The sequence below is a fragment of the Octodon degus genome, unplaced genomic scaffold, assembly GCF_000260255.1.
Source record: "Octodon degus isolate 3935 unplaced genomic scaffold, OctDeg1.0 scaffold00052, whole genome shotgun sequence".
Taxonomy (NCBI): Eukaryota; Metazoa; Chordata; class Mammalia; order Rodentia; family Octodontidae; genus Octodon; species Octodon degus.
The window spans coordinates 4,462,693-4,484,389 of NW_004524628.1; the positions used below are offsets into that span (position 1 = coordinate 4,462,693).

Consider the following 21,697-nt stretch of genomic DNA (forward strand, 5'->3'; position numbering starts at 1 on the left):
CCTTCTGCCTGTGTTCTGCTGCCCTGGCCACCCCAGGAGACTCCGGAGCGCCAGGTGGGGGTGGCCGCGTACTCTGGGCTGTGAACTGCTGCATCTTAGCGTGAGTGTGAGGAGGAGGCCGGCGCGGCTCCCAGGCTGGGCCTTGGCTGCCAGAAGCCACGCTGACTGTGTGGGCCCCTGCCATCCATCGAGCCGTCTGCACGACCCCAGGTAGGTTGGGCCCAGATGAGACATGCTGGCTGCTGTGTCTGTGGGGTGGCCTGCATCTGGGGGGAGGGACAGAGCCACCCAGAATCTGCAGGCTGCGGGAGGACTGGAGTGTGCGGGACTGCAGCAGGTGGAGTCCACCTGGAGAAGGAAGCGGGGCTGGCTTGTGGCCGCCGTGAGGAGCAGCTTGCCCCACAGGAGCCAACAGCAGGGGCATCTGTGGTACAGCAATGGCGGGTTCCACAGTCAGGGCTGCGTCCTTTGGCTGGGAGGGAGAGAGACCTCAAGAGAACGCAAAGGTCCCCAGCCCTGGGCTGGTGAACCTGGCACTGAAATGCTGCTGACTCACATAGGCGCTTGGGGTGGGCTATGGCACCGCAGGCCCCTCAGAGGTGAGGGGGCCCAGGGCACAAGGAGCTGGGCTCTGAGTTCTGCTCAGCTGCACTGTGGCCTGGGCAGCTTGCCTGGCCTCCCAGGGCCCCACAGGCGGCCTCTGTGAAGTGCAGATCAAAGGCTTTGGGGAAGGAACAGGACTGCACATGATGAGTTTCGACCCTCTTGTCTGGGGCATGGCAGTGGGCATGCAGTAGGGCCCTAATATGGCATTGCTCGCATGTGAGGGCTCAGTGGGGCGTGCTGGACACACCCGCAATCCCAGCACTCAGGAGGCTGAGGCAGGAGGGTCGCTTAGAGTTCAAGGCCAGCCTGGGCTACACAGTAAGTTCAAGGTCAGCCTGGATTATACAGCAAGACCCTGTCTCAACAAAAATAAACAACAACCACCAAAAAAAGAAATTAGGTTCATGGACACCCTCAAAGGAAGGTCTGGTAGCCAAATTCAGGCTTCTCCCTTTTGCCTACTGGCATGTCCCTGGGGGACCCCGTGTAGGCAGGCAGCATGGATAGTGTTCACATGCACACTTGGGGCCAGGATCCTTGCACCTCTCTGTTTGAATCACCAGTTCTCCCTTCACAGGGGTCCCCATGAGGGTGAAGGGAGGGGTGACACCTGGAGGACCACACTGAGCTCTCCCTGGCAGCCTGGGGGTGAGGGCTGAACCCCAGGGCCAGTCTGCAGAGTCTGTACATATCTACACCTTAGGCTCAGGGCCAGGGGAGGAGGGACGTTGTTTGGCCATATGCAGACACAGAGTCCGCTGGCTCTGGGAACCCGCCCTGGCCCCTGAGCAGCCCAGCTCTCTAGGCTTTGACAGGCAGAGGCAGCCCAAAGTGCAGGGCCGCCTGGGTCAGCCTGGGTCTGGGGGGATGTGGGGGCCTTGGGGACCAGCTCAGAGCTGTGGATTCTGCTCTCTAAAGGGACCTCGAGCCACTGTGGCTTGCAGGGTATGTGGCTCAATGTGACATGCACCTGCTGGGCTGAGGAACAGGGACACAGTTCCCACTGACCAGGTACTGAGGCTGGGGTGGGGGACACCCATAGGGTCCATGCAGGCCGCTGCCCAACTGTGGCTCTGGTCCATTTGGCAGAGGTTTTGGTCCCTCTTTCCTTCCCCTTCTGTTCCCTTCCCCTCCCCTCTTTTCTCTTCTCCTTCTTCTTCCCAGTAAAAATGCCCAAGTGCAGGGATTTTTACACTCAGCCATCTCTCCAGCCTTCTTTATTTTTCATTTTGAGATGGGGTCTCACTAAGTCACTTAAATTGCCCAGTCTGGGCTTGAGTGTGGAACTCTCTTGCCTCAGCCTTCCAGAGTTCTGGGATTATAGGCACGTGCCACCACCCCAGCTCTAGGTGGTGGACATTTATTGGAGGGAAGCATGGAAAGCGAGTACCCTTGGGCTCTGTCTTGGGAAACCCAGTGTGGTCAGGGACAGAGGAGTCAAAAAGATAGCCATTTGTAACGATTAGCTCTGTGACACAGGGTACGAGGGACTTAGGAACCCACAGGAAGTGCCTGGCCAGGCTGGGCACCTTTCAGAGTAGAGGGGAAACTGAGGGACTTATAGGTGGCCAAGAAGGAGAGGCTGGGTTCTGAGCATGCTCAGTGGTGTCTCTGTCCACAGCAGCTGTGCAGTTTGTAGGTGCCCAGTGTGGTGGCTTCTGTCCCCACACTGGGGACACACAAGGGGCTGATACAGGGATGGGACAATACAAAGTCTCCCCCTTGCTGTGCTTCTCTCTGGCAGGGGACAGGGACACTGTGTCCACACAGTGATGCCCATGCCACATGCCAGGTGCTGAAGAGCTGTGAAGCCGGGCCAGGGACGGAGGGCTATGACTGTGTTAGCTCCAGGGCAGAGACAGCCTCGGGAAGGGCGTGACATTCAGGCAGACAGGATCAGGTGGGGGCCAGGGAAGACGCCTGATGAGTGGGACAGGCAGTGCACAGGCCTGAGGTCAGCATGCCTCACCTGTCTGGGGACCTGAGTGACAGCCCCAGAAAGGGCTGGGGTGGTGAGTGAGTGGGGGCAGGGACATAGTACCTGGCCTGGGGGACCATGGTGGGTACTTGGACCTTCACCTGGAGTCAGGTGGGGGCCCTGGAGGCTCTGGGCTGAGCAGGGTGCAACGTGGAAGGCTGGGTGCTGAGGTCCCCTGTCTTGGGCTGTAGTTGGTGAGCTTAGTTGCTGGCCTGGGACCACAGCACGGGGCTATGGGGGGCCACAGGCCCAGGATTCCATCCAACCCAGGGTCAGGATGGAGCCTCCATCCGGCACCGCTGTGGCCTGTAAGGGACCCCAGGACCATTGTGCTGAGGGGCACTTGCAATATCTGCCTGGCACCTGGGGCCCAGGGTGACCAGGAGGGGGGAGAGGGCACGGGGCTCTGGGACAGAGGACAGGGATGAGTGGAGGCCATGCTCTGTGTCCCTGTGGTGTCTTGGGTAGGGGGGTCTCTGTTGCTGACTGAAGCAGAACTCAGAGGCCTCCAGGGAGCAGCTTGTCCCCTCTGTAGCATGACTCTGGAGTCTCAGGTGAACGGCAGCTCTGGGCCTCAGTGTGTGTTCAGGGCCCGTTTACATGCAGTTTAATCTTTAAGGGACTATGCAGGCCCTTCCTCCACTTGCAAGGCTGAGGCAGGAGGGTGGCTGCAAGGGACCTTGCCTCTCTCATTAGACCTTTTTTACCTCCACCGCTTCCAAATACCCCTGCAGTTCCTTTTCCTGTGGAGTGTGTGCGGGGTGTTGTGTGTCTCTGGGACAGACACCATTCACGTCTCCAGGAAGGATACCTGAGGGTCCCTGATCATTCTCCCTGACCCCACTGTCCCTGCGGCCATCCCCATGCTGTGGCTCTGAAGGAGGACCTCAAGCTGTGGCTTCTGGGCTGGCTGGGGAGGAACAGGTCGTGGTTCGGCCCAAGCCCTGCAGTCGCCTAGGGTAAAGCCTGACCTTGGGGCTCCGGGAGGCCATGCCTGTGCAGGCCCTCACTCAGCATGCAGGCTCAGGGTCTGGTCACACATGACACTGCCTGGCGGCCCCTTCTGTTGCCCCATCCTTGGGCCTCCTGCGATCCAACCCGAGGTGCTAATGAGGGTAGCCCAGGAAGGTAGAGGGTGCTGTCACCCACAGTGAGCCAGGGAGGATGGGAGGGGCTGACTGGCAGGGTGACCTCCTGCTGGGCCTGGGTCTGAGGGCTGACACCGGCTCAGCCTCCCTTTTCTTCTTCACGACCCACTTCCTGCTACCCAGGTTGCACCTGCGACCACCGCGGGGCGGAGCTACAAACCATGTTGCAGGCAGCTTCCCGCCACAGCTTCCTGTCCCATAGCCTGCCTGCTTGCCAGTCCCAGGTCCCGGGACATCTCTGGTCCTGCCTGGCCCCATGCCCCCTGCTGGAAGTGGTGGGAAGGATGATGGATGGGTGGGCGCCACCCACAGGGCGCTGTGGACGGAAGTGTGGACGGGAACTGCCAGACAGGCAGACAAGAGCCAGCTGGGGCCAAGGGCTGTGGAGCTGGGCACGAGGGAACCACAGAAGGTTCTGGAGTGTGGACACCCGTGGGGAAGACTTTCTCTGAACGGCTTGTGGGCCCCAGAGCTCAGCTTGAGTGGAAACTGAATGTGGGTTCAGCCAACCACAGGTGCCTCCAGAGTTAGATCTGGATCTCGGGTGTATTAATAGAAACTGTTGGTGGAGATCAAAGGAGGTAATGCCAGCACAGCCGACCTCAGGCAAGAGATCTCGGCTGGCGGGCAGCTGGGTGTGGGGCTGGGGTAGCTACAGACAGGGTGACCCCGGGGGGGTGGGGGGCGGGCTGGGGCGGGAGGACAGAGACAGCGCAGGGAGAATCAGTGGGAGGAAGCGCTGGGCCGATTGCCCAGGACCAGAGAGGTCAGGGAGGCTGAACCAGAGGGTGCAGTTGCTGTGTCCCCTCGCTGGAGACCTGGTGTTGAGGTGGTGATTTAGGTACAGGGCAGCAGCTGGGGTGCAGTGTAGGGTGCACTGAGAGCTGGGGTTGGAGTCGAGGCAGTGGGACACCTGTAGACGGCCCTCTGGAACTTGTCCTACATCAGTAATTATTGTTTCATTGGAGAGAGGTGTGTCTGCCCAGACCCTCCCTGCTCAGTTAAAAACAGTACAATTTCTCTGCAATAAAATTTATATACCTTCTCAGTGAAAAATTCTGAGACTCAACAAGTGATTACAGCCGAGAAAACACCACCTCCACCACCAGGTGGATTCTATGAGTGATCTTGCAGGCCTGTAACCCCAGCACTGGGGAGGCTGAGGCAGGAGGGTGGCCAGTTTGAGACCCAGCCTGGCTACACAGCAAGTTCAAGGTCACTGTGGATTAGCAAGACCCCGTCTCAAAAACCAAAAACCAAGATGCCGGCTAGGCCCAGCCTCTCCTGCGTTTTGTACCCTGTGTAGCCCCACTTACCCGGAGACCCCTGGTTTGATCTCCATACCCTGGGCTTTGAAGGGGGCCAGAGCCTGGCGTCTTACACAGTGGAATGCTTTGGGACATAGACACCTTCATTCCTCCTGTTCTATTGTGGAGTACTGTTCTGCCCTCCTCATCTACTGAAAAATATTTCTACTGTTCCCTGTTACAGAAGTCATGATTGGGAATGTTCTCTGTGTTCCTTGTTTCTAATCTTTATTTTATTTTATTTTTTTGGCAGAGTCAGGGATTGAACTCAGGCCCTTGTGCTTGCAGGCAAATGCTTATTCCGCTGAGCCATCTCCCCGGCCCCCATGTTCCTTGTTTCTATATGCATTTGTCATTTCTCTAGGGTGGACACCTAGGAGCCCTTGCGACTCATTTTAAACATTCTTATGGCATGGAGTCCTTACTGCTTTTGAGACAGGGTCTCGGTATGTAGCTCAGGATGGCCTTGAACTCCTGGTGATCTCCTGCCTCAGCTTCCTGAGTGTTGAGATTACAGGTGTGCACCACTGCGCCTGGCTAAAAATGACTCTTAGAACACACTTCTCTACGTGGGAACATGAATGCAGTCCCTGATGACCCCTTGGGGCACCTGCCTGCACCCAGATGCCCCTCCAGCCTGGCCCTCCCCATCACAGGGTCAGAAGCCACCTGGTCAGAGCAGCATTAGAGCCACCTGGCCCCTCCCCAGTGTCCTCCTGGCCCCACTCCAGTGTCCTCCCCTCTCTCCAATGCCATCTCAGCTTGTCCCCAACACCCAGGCAGGAGGAAGCCGTGTTTCTCAACCCACAAATGCTTCCTCCCCGCCTCCCCATTTGTATAATTTAAGGCACACCAGAATGCTTGCCGTCGCAGGGGAGAGAGAACCCATCACCCCCAGGGGACCATGGTATTATCAATATTATCTGAAAGACTGCAGACACCCGAAGAGTGCACTGTGCCTCTCCCCCTGTGGCCCCGGGGTGCTGCAGCCCCCATTTTGGTTCATTTATCATGTGATGTTCAACCCTATTCCACTGATCCCCATCTGTGAATGCACCCACCGGCTACAGCGAAGTCGCCGTCCTGGCCCAAGATGGTGGTTTTCAGTCATTTGCAGACAGAGATGTGAAATCCTTAAGGTGACCCATTCACACATGTCCCCCCGATGCCCGGCCAGGTGTCCCTTTGCACATTGTAGAGCAGTGCCTTCTCATAGCCTATTTGATGCCTTTGTTAGCTTTGCAAATTTCTGCTGTTCGTTAGTGATTTCATGATTTAAAGTGGCTCTGAGCACCTTGCAGAAGTGCCGTCGGGTGATTCTCTGTATAGGAAGGAGAGGACTCATGCCACAGGAGCTACAGTGCCGCGGGCTGCAGTCTGCGCCAAGAGTCTGTGTTCACAGACGGCTCTCTAGCGTGGCTCGGGCCCTGTTTGTGTAACGTAAGCGTCTACCACTGAGCTGCAGCTCTGGCCTGACTGTGTATACAGCAGTCCTTCGCTACTTTTGCAGGCTCACTGTTTTTCAGGTTTTCAAAAAAATATTAATCTAAATTTATCACAGCTATTTTGCTATATTGCAGGATTTTACAGGTCCATACAGTATATATATGTTGTTAAAATTATGTAGAGCCGACCAGATAGCTCAGTGGATTAAAGCGCCTGCTCAGGCAGATGTGGGGACTGGGGCTCCATCCCCCGTGAGTTGTGCCGACTTTGCCTTCGGGGCTCAAGATTGTGACTGGGCGTGGTGGCATGTTCCTGCAATCCCAGCATTTGGGAGGCTGAAAACAGGAGGATCACTGGGTCCAATCTGTGTAGTGAGACCCTGTAGACCCTGTACTAAATACAGAAAATTAAATTAAATTATTTAGGATTATGAGCTTAGAAAATGGTTAACATTAGAAGTGTTTTTAAAAGTGTGGGAAAGGTTTATAAGAGTGTGGGAAGGATTTATAAAGCCTTAAAATATATGTAAATACTAAAATTATTGCGGGTTTGTCTGGATCATAACCTCTGCGATAAGTGAGGGACCACTGTATTAAATAAAGCTCCTTGAGCTGGGTGTGCTGGCCACGTGCCTGTTATCCCTGCTACTTGGGACGCCCAGGCAGGAGGACTGTGAGTTTGAGGTCAGCCTGAGACAACATAGCGAAACCCTGTCTCAAAAAAAGAAAAAGAAAAAAAAAAGTGTTGAAATAGAAACAAAAAATATGGTTATGCACTCAGTACTTCATGAAAATACTGTGACCAGAATTTCACAGGAACGTAAATCTGTGTCCCCTATAGGAACAGTGATTTAGCATTTGCTAATTTAGCATGTGCAGTTTTGTTTTTTTTTTTAAATTTCATTTATGTATTTGGTACAGGGTCTCACTACGCAGCTTGGACTTGTAGTGATCCTCCTGTTTGCAGCCTCCCCAGCGCTGGGATTCCAGGCGTGCACCACCATGCCCTGACTAGGTGGGGGGCTCAGCGTGCCTCGGGAGAGGCGGGCGTGGCATGCTGGACGGGAGATCAAACCCTGGTGCCTGTGCTTGCCAAAGCAGGCAGTTAGTCCGCTGAACTATCTCACCTGTCCCAATTATTATTATTATTATTATTATTATTAATTTTTAATACAAGTATGAAGAACAAGAATAAGCTGCATCTGGTGCTTACCTGCCTACCCATCAAGCAGTGTCTTCTGGGATGGTTTTCAAAGTAAAGGAAGATGGCCAGCACCCAGCGCACCTAGCCACTCTCCATGCTGGTCGTTAACCAGGGCTTCACATTTTAGGGTTCTTTTGATTGGGGGGCAGCGCACACAAAGAGGACAGGCCTTAGTGACCTCTCTCTGAGTTTTGATAACTGCAGGCCCCTGTGGGAGCCAGTTCTATTCAGATAGAGGGCATCACCGTCGTCCCACAAAGCCTAGGCTTGGTGATGTGAACGACCTGCCTGATGGCGCTATCTGCGCGTCCATCTGTCCTCCAGGCTGAGGGGAGGTTGGTGGAGGGTCGGGAAGGAAGCGCAAGCTGCCCCCTCTGCTCCAGGCCTTCGCTCCCTCGCTGTGAGAGTCTGCCTCTGCCTCCTCAGACTGCGCTTGGCTCAGATGCTTCCTTTTGAGAGCAGGTCGCCGTCCTAGCTCGGGGGCCTCTTCCTTCCCTTAACACCTCTCCATCTCCTTTGGAATCCTGACCCTGGCGAGCGATAACTAGGGTGTCCCTGTCTTTGTTTCCTGTGTCCCTTGCCCTGAGTTTCTTGCGCAGGGCCATTGTCTGCCTTCCGCGTCCCAGCCCTCAGCTTGAGGCGGGCCACATCGCCGGGCTCCGGCGTCGCTGTGGCGGGCACGCACAGCCCCGGTGCGTGGGGCAGCGGGGGTCCCCGAGCGTGCCCGGCGGCCTGCCCCGCCCGATGCCGCCTCTGTTCTGCCCACAGGCACGCGCCATGCCGGACCCCGCGGGGCACCTGCCCTTCTACTACGGCAGCATCTCGCGCGCCGAGGCCGAGGAGCACTTGAAGCTGGCGGGCATGGCCGACGGGCTCTTCCTGCTGCGCCAGTGCCTGCGCTCGCTGGGCGGCTACGTGCTGTCCCTGGTGCACGACGTGCGCTTCCACCACTTCCCGGTCGAGCGCCAGCTCAACGGCACCTACGCCATCGCGGGCGGCCGCGCGCACTGCGGCCCCGCCGAGCTCTGCGAGTTCTACTCGCGCGACGCCGACGGGCTGCCCTGTGCCCTGCGCCGCCCGTGCAACCGGCCGGCCGGGCTCGAGCCGCAGCCCGGCGTCTTCGACAGCCTGCGCGACGCCATGGTGCGCGACTACGTGCGCCAGACCTGGAAGCTGGAGGTGAGCGCGGCGACACCCCAGGGGGCCGAGGCTGGGGCCCGGTGAGGGCCAGGAACGGAGCCCCCGGGCCGCCCCTGGCCACCCCTCCAGCGCCCCTCGGCCTCCTCCCCAGGGCGAAGCCCTGGAGCAGGCCATCCTGAGCCAGGCGCCGCAGGTGGAGAAGCTCATCGCCACCACCGCGCACGAGCGGATGCCCTGGTTCCACAGCAGCCTCACGCGAGAAGAAGCCGAGCGCAAGCTCTACTCGGGTGCGCAGACCGACGGCAAGTTCCTGTACGTGGCCGGGAGCGGGGTGGTGGTGTGCGGGCCGTAGTGCCCATGTGCACACGTGCACGGGGCCGGGCAGTGCTGGTGTGCTAAGGCGATCTCCATGACCCCCACCCTTTTCTTTCTTTTTCCTTTGGAGACAAAGTCTAAGTTGCTGAGTTGCCTGGTCTGGGCAAGAACTTTTGATCTTCCTGCCTCAGCCTCCCAGAGTGCTGGCATTACAGGAGAGCACCGCCAGGAACATCTATAAAGGACTGTAGCAATGAGTGTGAGGGAAGCCAGGGCTGAATCCCCTGCAGCGGGGGTGGGGTGGGCTGGGGGAGGAAGTGTCCACCTTCTATCACCTACTGGCTGTGGGCTTCCTGTGGCCGAACTTCTGCCGGCTCGGTTTCCTCTCTGTGTGACCAGTGTTTACAGAACACTTACCAGGTGTTGTGACCTGGCTTCGAACCTGAAACTAGTGCCTGTCTTTGTGGGGCAGATAGAAGACAAAGACTAGCTAGTGGGGCTGGTGAGATGGCTCAGTGGTCTAAAGCACCTACTTAGAACAAGCTTAGCAAAGCACAGGGACCGCGGTTCAATCCCCCAGCACCACATGCCAGCCTGCCCCGCCCCCTGGTGTGCTGAGCTGGCCACACACACACACACACACACACACACATACACACACAAATAAATAAATAAAAAAATAAAAATAAAAAAAAGACTAGCTAGTACCATCCCAATCGTACCAGGGGGTGCTGTGTGCTGTGTGTGTGTGTGGGGGGGGGGGGGGTCACAGTGTCAGGCCAGGTGGCTGGGGACGCCTTCCCCAGAGAGGAACTAGACAGGGCCCCAGGGCTGCATTCGGACTTGGTAGTCTTGAGCTTGTGCCTCCACGGTGTGCTGTTCCCAGCACTGCAAAGCTGAAGACGGGAAGGACCTTGCACTTGCCTTGGAGGAGGGCACTACCCAAAGGCCAGGAGGCAGGCATTTATTTGGAAAGTTCGAGAAATAAGGAGAGAGGCTTTGTGTTACTTTTCTCCTCTTGCTGAGACAAAATACGCGACACCCAGTGATAAAGAAGGAAGGGTTTATTAAGCTCCTTTCAGTCCCTAATCAGCTGCCTCCAAGGCTGGGTGGTGTGGAACAGGAGAAGGATTCGAGTCAGCAGAAGACAGCAAAAGCAGCGAGAGCAAAAGTGGAGGAGGGGGCAAGCCTTTCCCTGCCTTAATGGTGAGCCGGCGTCACACCTTCCCCCTGCTCTCCTCTTGCACAAGCACAGGATGTTTAGGGAGTAAGGACCCTGGCCCCCTGCTGAGTCACTTAGTTACTCTTAGAACTTCTCAAGTTGACACAACATATCAATCCTTACAGGCATTTATTTGGAAAGTTGTAGAAATAAGGAGAGGTCAGGGTGGGGGAGGTGAGAGAGTCCCCAGAGAGGGGACTGCGGTTTGGTTTTGTCACAGGTGAGGTTAGAGTCGTTCAGAAATGGCCGCCTGGTTCTTCTCCCTGCGTTGTCCCTTCCCCACAGTCACCTGGTTTGGGCAGTGTGACTTGCTTGGGTCTGTCTGCCTGTCTTACCCCAAGGACCAGCCTCCGGGCTCAGGCAACAGTGCACGTCCAGTGTGTGTGCAAAGTACTATGAAGATTGTGCTGGTTGCACGTGGCTGATGGCATGTCTGTGTCCCGGAAGTGCTGAGGCTGAGTGGCTGATTGTGACTTGTTTGGGTCAAGGCATCTCCAAAGTGTTTCTGAACACTGCCAGGGTGGCTGAAAGCCTGTGGGGTTGCTGCTGTCTGGTTTGGATGCAGCTCTTCTGTGTACAGATGTTACCCTGAGGTCAGCTGAGGTCATTTGGTCCCTGGGTTTCCCTAAGAGGTCCGAGGGGATCGATTCCCAGGGCCTCGCTGCCTGGGTGCGCATTGTTCCGAGTCCTGGCTGAACGATTCCTGCTGGAGGCACTGAGGCCCTGAGCCCCACCCACGCGAGGCCTGGAAGTCTCCCAGAAGAGCAGCCCTCCCTGGACTCTGCTGTCCGTTTTTGCTGTGTAACTGCCCTGGGACTTGCTCACTGGCTCAGGATGGCACAGTCCGTCGTATCTCATGCTTTTGTGAGCTGAGTGATCAATTTAGTTTGACTGAGCAGGGCGGGGACTGGACAGTTTGGGATGGCTGAGCTCCAGTGTTACCTGGGAGGTGCAGTGAGCGGGCTGCTGAGCCATCACAGTGTGGCTGGCAGGCCGGCCTGGGGGCCCCCCTCACACAGCGAGGCCTAGGGTTCCCAAGAAGAGCCCGGGAAAGCAAGTTCTAGTGCGCTGTGGGGAAGGGCGTTGCTGGAGGGAGAGGCGTTTGCTGCCATTTGCACCAAGAGGCTCAGTTAGGCCTGGAGCATTCCAGGTATGGCACTGGGCTGGCTTTCTTTGCTTTTGCCCTTGTGGGTAGGGCGTCCAGCTGCTGATGGCGTTCTGGGGCATGGAATGGCTGCTCCAGATGTGGCCCTCCTTTGTCCAGATGCTGCACCCAGGGCGATGCTCACTATGATGTCCCTGAGCCGGGTGGCATGATGTCACATGCACACCCCACCTGCACCACAGAGCCCTTTGGGAATCCTGGTGATGCCCAGCTCTTCTGTGGTCCCTCATGTCTGCTTTCCCCTACTATAACGAATGGCAGCGATAAATAAATGTACAACAGGAAGTTGCCTTCTGGAGGTGCTGGTCCACCGTCCTTGGGGTCTGCGGTCTTCGGCTGGGCAGGGCTGCTCATTGTGGTGGAGATGAGCTGCTCACCTCGTGGGTGGGAGAAGAAACAGGAAGCGCTGCACCACCCAAAGGTGCTGCCAAGCCCCCGCCGCCCCCAGCTCCCCTTCCCAATGGCGTTACAGCTGGGGTGTGCTGCCCCCCGCACACAGCCTCTGGCGGGCAGCACATTTACCCAGAAGGCTTTGCAGACACAGCAAGATGGTGCCTGGTCCTGAGTCTCCTCCGTGGAGCCCTTTTCAGGTTCAGAACTTCTGCTTTAGTGCAAGTTTCTCAGTCTACCGTGAGGCTACGGGGCACCGAGAGGATAACAAGCTTGCTGGACGTGACATGTGTGTCAGTCCAGGTAGTCCTTCCCAGGGGGGTCAGAAGCGGGTCTGGATCCTGGCCCTCCCTCTTAGCAGCTGTGCAGTTTAGGAAAGAGATAGGGTCTCTCTGCTGAGTGTTCAGCGCAGGGGTAATAAGAGTGTCTGCCTCGTGTGAAGTGCTGAGAAAACTGAGTGACAAATATGTCGGAATTTAGAACCATGGTCTAATAAATACTAGCTGTTTCCTCTTATTCTTTCTCTTTCTCTTCTTTTCCTCCCTCATCATCATTATCATCACCCTTATCTATTTGTGGCACTGGGGATTGAACCCAGGGCCTTCACACTGAGCTATAGCCCCAGGTTTTTTTTTGTATTTTTAGTACAGGGCCTACAGGGTCTCACTATGTAGATTAGACTCATAGTGATCCCCCTTTGTTCAGCTTCCCAAGAGCTCGGATTACAGGCAGGCACCACCATCCCCCATCTGCCAGTTCTTTTTATTCTTTATTTTTCTGAGTGGGGTCTTGCTGAGCTACTTAGTAGCCCGCAGGGTTTGAGTTTGCAGTCCTCCTGCCTCAGCTTCCCTACTGGGATTCCACCTGAGCGCTGCCTGCCCCAGTTAGCATCTCCATATTATTTAAGAGCCCAGACTCATGCTAATTTCTTAGCCTCCACCTCTAGTTAATGGGCAGGTTCAAACACAAAGGCAGAACTGCGTCTGATAGTTCTTTTGTAAAGTAGAAATTGTGGCATTGAAGTGGTCACAAAACTGATGTCTCAGCCTGGGAATTTACCCACGAGTTGGTGGCTGCTGCTTCCAATGTGTCCCTTTCCGGAGAGAGTGTATAGCGAACATTCGCTGCATTACAGGCTACCCTAACACACAGCTCACGAGTAAGGGGCTTTAATAGCCGTGGGTTCTCTCTTGGCAGTCTGGACTGTTTAGCAGGTTGGTTCTTCTGCTGGCTCTGTGAGCTTGCTCATGTGGCTCCAGCCCGCTGGGAGGGTACTCGGGCTGGACAGTCCAGCACGGCTTCACTCATGAGTCTGCAGAGGGCAGGCCGGGGGCTGTTTCCCTGTGTGGGCCCTCTAACTAGCCGGCTCATACAGATCCATTTCCATAAGCGGGCACAGGCTTGCCAGGAAAACAGAGCTTAGCCAGGGCTCCATGGCAACCAAGCCTCTGTGTTGTGCTGCGCCAAAACCACTCACATGGTTGAACACTGACTTGACAGATAGTGAAATACAGACGCCATTATGGGCAGCGAGAGCTGCCTAGTTCAGTGGGGGCTTCTCCCTGCCTGTATGGTCCGTACATGTTTGATGGTGAGTGGTTCAGCATGGAGTTTCTGATGTCTGTTTAAAACTTAAGGTTATGGCTGAGGGTGGTGTGGTGATACACACCTCTAAACCCAGGGCGCTGGGAGGCTGAGGCAGGAGGGTCGCAAGTTGCCAACCTGGGCAGTTGAGCATTGTGAGGCCCTCTTGCTGCCCCCCACCCCCTGGGGTGTCTGTCTTTCCATGTGTCCCTGTAGTGGTTCAGGTCTGCCCAGGGGCTTTGTTGCATGTCCCTGCGCTGTTGTCAGGGTTGTTTGGGGGTGGGAGGGGCACTCACAGCTGCCTCTTTGCAGAGCTGAGTGGTGTAGGCGAAGGTACCTTGTTCCTTTGTCCTAAGGAAGGGCCTGCTAGCAAGATGGACTTCTCTCTTTTTTTTTAAATGTTTATTTATTTATTTGGTACAGGGTCTCACTATGCAGCTCAAATCCATAGTGATCCTCCTATCTCAGCCTCCCCAGGGCTGGGATTACAGTTGTATACCACTGTGCCCAGTTTCAGGGCAGGAACAGCATATAGTATTGGGGATCAAAATTGGGTCCTTGTACTTGCCGGCAGGCGCTTAGACCACCGAGCTATCTCCCCAGCCCGGACTTCCCTGTCTTATTCACTATGTCCCTGCCTGTGTGCTCGTAAATATCTATCCATGACCGAGCTGCACCAGTGGTGCCCACACCCTGGCTGAGTGACTCTGGGGTCCATGCCCTGGGGACAAGTGGGCAGCACAGTAGCAAGCTCACTGTCCCTCAGCATAGGCCCCGGCCAGAGCCTGCACCTTCTATATCTCTGAGGCCCTAGGACAGCTGACCACCTTCCCCTGGGAATCTGCACCACTCCCTGGAGCTCTTGAGCAGGTGCCAGAGACCCAGCCACCCTGCTTGGTGGGCGACCTTGGTGGTTTCGTCTGGTTGTCACTTGGCCTGGGTGTGTGTGCAGGGGTGTGCGTGTGCATGCGTGAATGTGCGTGAGGGCAGCGGGTGGACAGACCTTCCTGCATGGTCTGTGAGGCCAGCAGTTCCCATCACAGATGCAGAAGGTTTGAGGAGTTATTTGATGTATGTCCAGCAGAGGGCAGTGGAGGGCTGCATCTCCCCTAACCAGTCTGTACTGTGCAGAGGTGACTTGCCGTGACTTGCATAAGGGGACCCAGAAAGAAGTCACAGTTGGGGTCCCCAGGTGGGCCAATGTGGAAGTGGTTTTCTGTGCCCAGGAAGATGATTGAGTCTGTCTGCTGAAGACCAGAGTCCCCTGTGCTTGCTGGAGATGGCCTCGCGCATGGCGAGCTGTCCCCTGTGGGTGACTGCGTGTCCCCCAGTGGATGCCAAGTGTCTGGCCATGGGCAGCCATGTGTTCAGCCACGGGGGACCAGGTGGACCCCTGGAGCCTATGGCTGAGCAGGTGGTGTGGGTAGCTACGTGACCAGCGTGGGCAGTCAGTGTTTCCTCAAGGGCCACGTGTCTGCCTATGGACAGTGGCCATTGCCCCCTCTACTCCCCAATGGCCTGTCACCAGGAAATGACATCACCAGGAGTGGCAGTTGGGTGACATCTGACCTGGGCTTCTCTGGTCCCCCTGGAGTTCATAAAGTGTGCATCTGGGGACACTGAGGGGTGGAAGGACCTCAGGTGGCTGTAGAGGTGACGGCCTCTTCACCCTGCAGGCTGAGGCCCCGGAAAGAGCAGGGCACCTATGCGCTGTCCCTGATCTATGGGAAGACCGTGTATCACTACCTCATTAGCCAGGACAAGGCGGGCAAGTACTGCATCCCCGAGGGCACCAAGTTCGACACCCTGTGGCAGGTAGAGCCATTCACCGTTCTGGGGGATGTGGGCACAGGTACCTGGGCCCCTGCCTGATGCCCGCTCCCTGCAGCTGGTGGAATACCTGAAGCTGAAGGCTGATGGACTCATCTACTGCCTGAAGGAGGTCTGCCCCAATACCAGCGCGGAGGGTGAGCACGGCGTCATGCCTGGGGGTGGGGGGAGGGTCCAGGGACCGCAGCCCTCACTGTCCCCTCTGCTTCCTCAGAGACCATTGCTCCCACACTTCCTGCCCATCCATCCACGTTCACCCATGTGAGTCAGGGCTTCTCAATGTGGGGGTTGGGGCTGGGCTGACCCTGGAGAGGAAGGGGGTCCCCTGCATGTCACTAGGAGTCCTTGCTGGCCCTACTCACTGTTTTGATCCTGTGATCTTTAGGCCCAGAGACGGGTGGACACTCTCAACTCTGATGGATACACCCCAGAACCAGGTGAGCAAGTCAGATAAAAGTGGGGGGCCTTATGCTTAGCTGGGCGTGGGTCCCCAGCCCTGTGGAGCTCAGTGGGAGGATGAGGCCAGCCTGCAGGGGCTGCGCAGCTGACCCTGTGTACATGTGTGCTCCTGCCGTCCTGCCTGCACTTGTGCACTGGCTTGTGCTGCTGTGGCCGGACACCTGGGAGCTACACACCTGCACATACTGGCCGTACCTGGCCACACCCGCTGTGAGCACTCTTGTGAGATGCTCCTTCCCACCCCTGCCCCGGTGTTCACACTGCCTGTGTGCCCAGCGCGCCTGGCACCTGCAGACGAGCCACGGCCGATGCCCATGGACACAAGTGTGTACGAGAGCCCCTACAGTGACCCCGAAGAGCTCAAGGACAAGAAGCTCTTCCTGAAGCGTGAGAACCTGCTTGTGGCTGACATTGAACTTGGCTGCGGCAATTTCGGCTCAGTGCGCCAGGGCGTCTACCGCATGCGCAAGTAGGACCACCTGGGTGGGGCAGGCTGTGCCAGAGGGGGCCCTGGGAAGCTGGGAACACAGGAGAGGGGGTGAGAAGATGCAGGCCTGTGCTGGGGTGCTTGGGTGGCTGAGCAGCTACGGCAGAGGCCTGGCCAGCCCAGTGCGAAGACAGGCAGGGGGCGTCGGCTGGGCTCTCTGGGGCCTGGGCACGGGAAGCCGTCCTCAGTGGGGGCCCAGGCCTTGGCTCACACCCACCTCTGGGTAGGAAGCAGATCGATGTGGCCATCAAGGTGCTGAAGCAGAGCACGGAGAAGGCGGACAAGGATGAGATGATGCGGGAGGCGCAGATCATGCACCAGCTGGACAACCCCTACATCGTGCGGCTGATAGGCGTGTGCCAGGCCGAGGCGCTTATGCTGGTCATGGAGATGGCAGGTGGCGGGCCGCTGCACAAGTTCCTGGTTGGAAAGAAGTGAGGCCTGGGGCAGGGGGTGGGGCTTGCTCAAAACCCCCAGCACCTTGGCTCTGACCCTGCACCCCTGCTGGAGTGCAGCTGCCACCCTCCTGTGTCCCTGAGGGCCCCTTGGGGTGTCACAAGGTTCAGCCCAGCGGCTCCTGTGCATTTACACCCATAAAATGCTTCCAGCACATCTGGCCCAGCTGGAAGAGCTTCGTAGCGGGGAGCCCCACCACCCTGCCTGAATTCTCCAGGCCAAGTTCACGCCCATGGGAAGTTGCTCACTGTTGCCTCTGTGACCTAACACGGGGGCAGCGAACAGCAGCCCCGCTTGCTTTTGTATCCATGGTTTTATATTTTTGAAGGGTTCAACATGAAACAAAACCACCAGAGTATGTGACAGAGGGCATGGGCTGGCAGAAGCTACGGCGTGTGCTCCCTGGCCCAGGGCAGAAATATGTGCCGTTCCATCCGTGTTTGTGTGTGCCCTGCTTGCACACTCTGCAGGCTGCTGCTGGGGATGGTACATGCTCCTGGGCACGCACGCCTTCGCTGCAAGTGCCTGGCCCTGCTTCCAACCCTGGACGGCCTCGCCATGCTTGGCAGGCCCCGGGAGCAGGGCTGTCTATCCCCCTGACCCGTCTCCTCCCCAGGGAGGAGATCCCCGTGAGCAACGTGGCCGAGCTCCTGCACCAGGTGTCCATGGGCATGAAGTACCTGGAGGAAAAGAACTTCGTGCACCGCGACCTGGCAGCCAGAAACGTCCTGCTGGTCAACCGGCACTATGCCAAGATCAGCGACTTTGGCCTCTCCAAGGCCTTGGGTGCTGATGACAGCTACTACACAGTGAGCCCCCTGCCTGTGGTTCTGGGGTGGGGTGGGGTGGGCAGAGCGTCCTGAGTCCCCTCGTCCTAGCCACATCTCCCCGGCCCCAGGCCCGCTCCGCAGGGAAGTGGCCCCTCAAGTGGTACGCACCCGAGTGCATCAACTTCCGCAAGTTCTCCAGCCGCAGCGACGTGTGGAGCTACGGGGTCACCATGTGGGAGGCCTTCTCCTATGGCCAGAAGCCTTACAAGGCAGGCAGGCGGGGACAATCTGGGACAGGTGAGCGGGGTGGGGGAACAGGAGGTGCTGTCACTCACACTGCCTGGTCCTGGTCAGTAGAAGATGAAGGGCCCTGAGGTGCTGGAGTTCATCAAGCAGGGCAAGCGGATGGAGTGCCCGGCCGAGTGCCCACCCGAGATGTATGCGCTCATGAGCGACTGCTGGATCTACAAGTGAGTGCTGGGGCGGGGAGCCTGCCGGGTCCAGGCCTGGGCCTGGCACCCGGCCATTAGCGTCGCTGCGGCTTTCGCGTGTCAGCCCATGCAGAGGTCTGTGCCCAGTCCACGGCCTCACTGACGCTCGGCCTACCACCCCGCCTGCCACCACTCAACATGTGGAGCCCACAGGCCTCACCCAGCACGAGACCTCTTTCTTGGGCATGCAAGGTTCTCAGTCCCTAATCCCTCGGCCCCTCCAGCCAGGCGCTCCGCACCTGGGTACCCAGCTAGGCCAGCATCGAATGCGCAGGCCTCACATATCCAACCCCACCCAACTGCTCGACCCCCGGTACCCTCATCCCAGCAGCAGCGGTCCCTCCCTCACAGATGGTGTCACCCTCCACTTGCCCCTTGGCTCCGTGGTTGCTGCTCCAACCTCTGAGGGCTCCGTTCTCCCAGGACCCTGTCCGTCAGCAACACCACGATTCCAGGGCGCACACCCCAACACCTGCATTACCTAGCAGTCTCCCCGCCCAGTGGCCCATTCACTTCTGGGGCACCCCATAGGTCCACCACAGCCAAGCCCCATGCAAAGCCCCCTGCAGGCTGAAGCTGGGGGCTGGGTGTGGTCAGTGTCGGGTCTGCACCCCACAGGTGGGAGGACCGCCCTGACTTCCAGACCGTGGAGCAGCGCATGCGCACCTATTACTACAGCCTGGCGAGCAGAGCTGAGGGGTCCCCGAAGGGCTCACAGGGGCCGGAGGCTGCATGCGTCTGACCTCTGGCCCCGTGGAGCCTGGGACCCCAGCCTGACCTTGGTCCTCTAGGCCTGGGTCTGCCTCAGGACTGTGGCTGTAGGGCCCAAGGGTAAGGCTGGGGTCCAAGGCCTTCCGGGCTTCAGTCGCTAGAATAAACTCAGCTTCTCTTTTGCCTGGGCTCCTCGTCTTTCTGGGAGGAGGCCAACCCGGATGCCCCTGGGGTGGGCACTGGAAGGGGTGGGTGGGAAGTGCCAGGTGCTCCAGAGCAGCTTCTCCCCTTCTCTACATGGAGAGCATCTTCAGGAAGAACAGGGAAACACCAGGTGTGTGTGTGGGGGGGGCAAAGGGCTGTGTGCACTGCCTCAGTTTCCCTGCCTGTTCAACTGCTCCCACTTTCCCCTTGGGCATGCCTCAGGCACAGCTGTGGTCGCTGTCACTTGCTCCAAGGGTCAGCTCAGCCCTGCACACAACAGTCCCCGTCTTGCTGCCTCAGTTTCCCCACGTGGGAAATTGGATTGTTGGAACACAGGACACCGAAGAGGACTGAAAGGCGGCCAGGACCCTGCACTGCTTTTCTGAGCTGCCCTCTCCCAAGGGGGACAGGCTCCACCCCAGTGCTTCACCAGTCCTTGTTCTCATTGGCCCGAGCCTGTCTGGGACAGCATGTGACCCACAGCAGCCAATGAGAGGCGAGCCTTGGTCAGCTCCTTCGTATTTGTGATGTGGAGCTGTTTTGTGGGACCACAGGGAGTGGAGTGGGGGCCACAGAGTCCGAGGCACAGAGAGGGGTTCTGCACCTTGGGGACATGTGAACACGGTGTGACGCTAGGAGGCCAGCCCGGCGCAGGCCTCGCCATCTACTATTGGGTTTTAGTGATTTAAATGTCAATCAATTTAGCACATTTTGCTACTTTTCTTTCAATGACCCTTGTGTTCTCCGTGGAAGCCGACTAGGGCAGGGACACAGTGACTTATCCTGTGCGTGGGGTGTCTGGGATGCTCGCGGTGTTGGAGGGCCTGTGACCCCTGCCAGGCCTGGCTGCTGGGTCACAGACGACAAAGCACAGCTAATTGCAAAGATAAAGACATGGAACTCGGACTGCACCAAGTCTGTCACTGTGTGCGACCTCTTGGCAGTTTTGCGTGATTAAAATGTAATATACTAGTGCCTAAATGTTAAATGCAAACATTGTTTTTTTAATTATTTGCCTTAAGACTAATAAATGAAGGAAAGACACAGCAGCGGTGTGCTTCAGTGGCTTTCTGAATTCCTGTTTGCAGGTAGCTCGGTTTTATTAAAGTTCACTTATAACAGGATGATGATTTATGTTATTGCATAAACTATACCGGAGGGTAAATACAACTTCACTTCTTTTATGTTAATTATCATTCAATATTTCACCGGGAACCCAGGGGCTTCGCTGGGCTGCACAATGGACCAGGGAAACACGGTGCAGTTCCACCACACGGCCATGAGGTGGCGCTGCTGCAAAGCCCAGGCCAGCCGGCTGCTCACCGAATCTCCCGACTCTACAGTCTTTTTTTTTTTTTTTTCTTTCCGGAACCAGGGATCGAACTCAGGAAGCGCTTATTCCAACTGAGCCACCTCCCCGGCTGGGTCTTGGCCGCTGCTAAGCGTTCACGCCGCAGGCTTTTCTTTCACCCTAAGCAGCTCCAAGTACCCAGACTCCCATGCTATTTTTTGCTTCCTTTCCTGCCCCCTCTGCGGGAAGGCATCCTACCCTGCTTGGAAGGCAGCCTTGCTAACCACTATACCACCAACGCCTCCGCTCGATCCTGTTTGGCTGAAGTCCAAGCTCACACCCTGCGACAGACTTGGCCCAGTTTCCCTGGGGAGCGAGTTTTTTAACCCGTTGGTGCCTTGGTATCTGCAGGTGGGTTTCCTGGAAAAAAGTAAATCCAGGTCAAGGACTAGAAAATCTCAGTGGTAGCTGAGGGCGGGGAGGGTGTTTGAGCAGGAGCGTTCTGCGGTGAAGACAGACTCCCTTTCCTCTGCCCTGGAGGTGCAGCTGGGTGGCTCAGGTCCCAGGGGCTGGGCCAGCAGCTCTTCCTCCTCTCTTCCCCTCCCTGGGGACCTCTCCTCAGTGGCTCCTGGTTCCTGGTCCCTGGCAGACACTGGTTGGGGTGGGGTGAGGTCCGCCCTGGAGGAGAAGCCATGAGCTGCAGGCCAGGGTTGTCACCTTTAAAACACACCAGGGATAGGGTGTGTTGGTGCACACCAGCAATCAACCCACTCAGTAGGCTGAGGCAGAGGAGTGCGACGAGGCCAAGGGCAGCCTTTGTCTCAATAAACAAACAAACAATAAGCACCAATGACCTAGGGGCTGATGGGACCCACGTGTGTTCTCTGGGACTAGGTGACAGGAGAGCAGGTTTGTGCACAGGGATGGAGCTGGCTAGGCCCCAGGACATTCAGGAGGCTGGGTGTTCAGGGACCCCCCATGAAGCCCTTCATCCCACCTGCCCCACCCCTCCGCTCTCCTTTTTGATCGCAATAGCTTCCTTGTCTGTCCCTTTGTGTCCAGTGCACTCTGTGGTCTCAGGCTCTGTCTCTCTCTGTGTCCTGGTCCTGCCCTCATCTGTCTGTCTATCTGCCTGCAGTCCCACAGGTCCCCTCTGGGCAGAAGAGCTGCCTCACCCTGACGCTCTGTCCCCGGCTTTGGGGGTCTGCTCCCTTGACACTGGCTGCCCTGGGGGTAGGAGGACCCCAGGCTCCAACCTGAGTCTGGTGGTTCTGGCTGCAGCCTCTGCTCCTGCTGGCCCCTGCTCCATGTCCCCCACCCACAGGCCCTGGGCCCTGCCTACTTTTGTGGGTGTTACCTCTACCCTTCAGTGCTCCCATGGTACAGCTGCTGATGCCATCCTTGCCCGACTACCGCTTCTCCCCCTCACTGATGCGGAGACCCAGCCTTGGGCTCCTCTCTGAAGGCCCTGTCACTGTCACATTTGTACAAGCA

General features: G+C 57.4%; 1 protein-coding gene across 1 annotated transcript; it reads left to right on the forward strand.

Moving 5' to 3' along the window:
• The first annotated feature begins 198 nt into the window (after positions 1–198).
• On the forward strand, positions 199–18,758 carry LOC101590852 (tyrosine-protein kinase ZAP-70). The gene is made up of 13 exons (XM_004633172.2): positions 199–210; positions 8,457–8,867; positions 8,980–9,140; positions 15,181–15,319; positions 15,393–15,471; positions 15,549–15,595; positions 15,720–15,771; positions 16,070–16,262; positions 16,508–16,714; positions 17,353–17,545; positions 17,635–17,775; positions 17,864–17,976; positions 18,616–18,758. Exons 2-13 carry the CDS (start codon positions 8,466–8,468, stop codon positions 18,737–18,739), a joined length of 1,851 nt encoding a protein of 616 aa, XP_004633229.2. The 5' UTR covers positions 199–210; positions 8,457–8,465; the 3' UTR covers positions 18,740–18,758.
• The last annotated feature ends 2,939 nt before the right edge of the window (positions 18,759–21,697 follow it).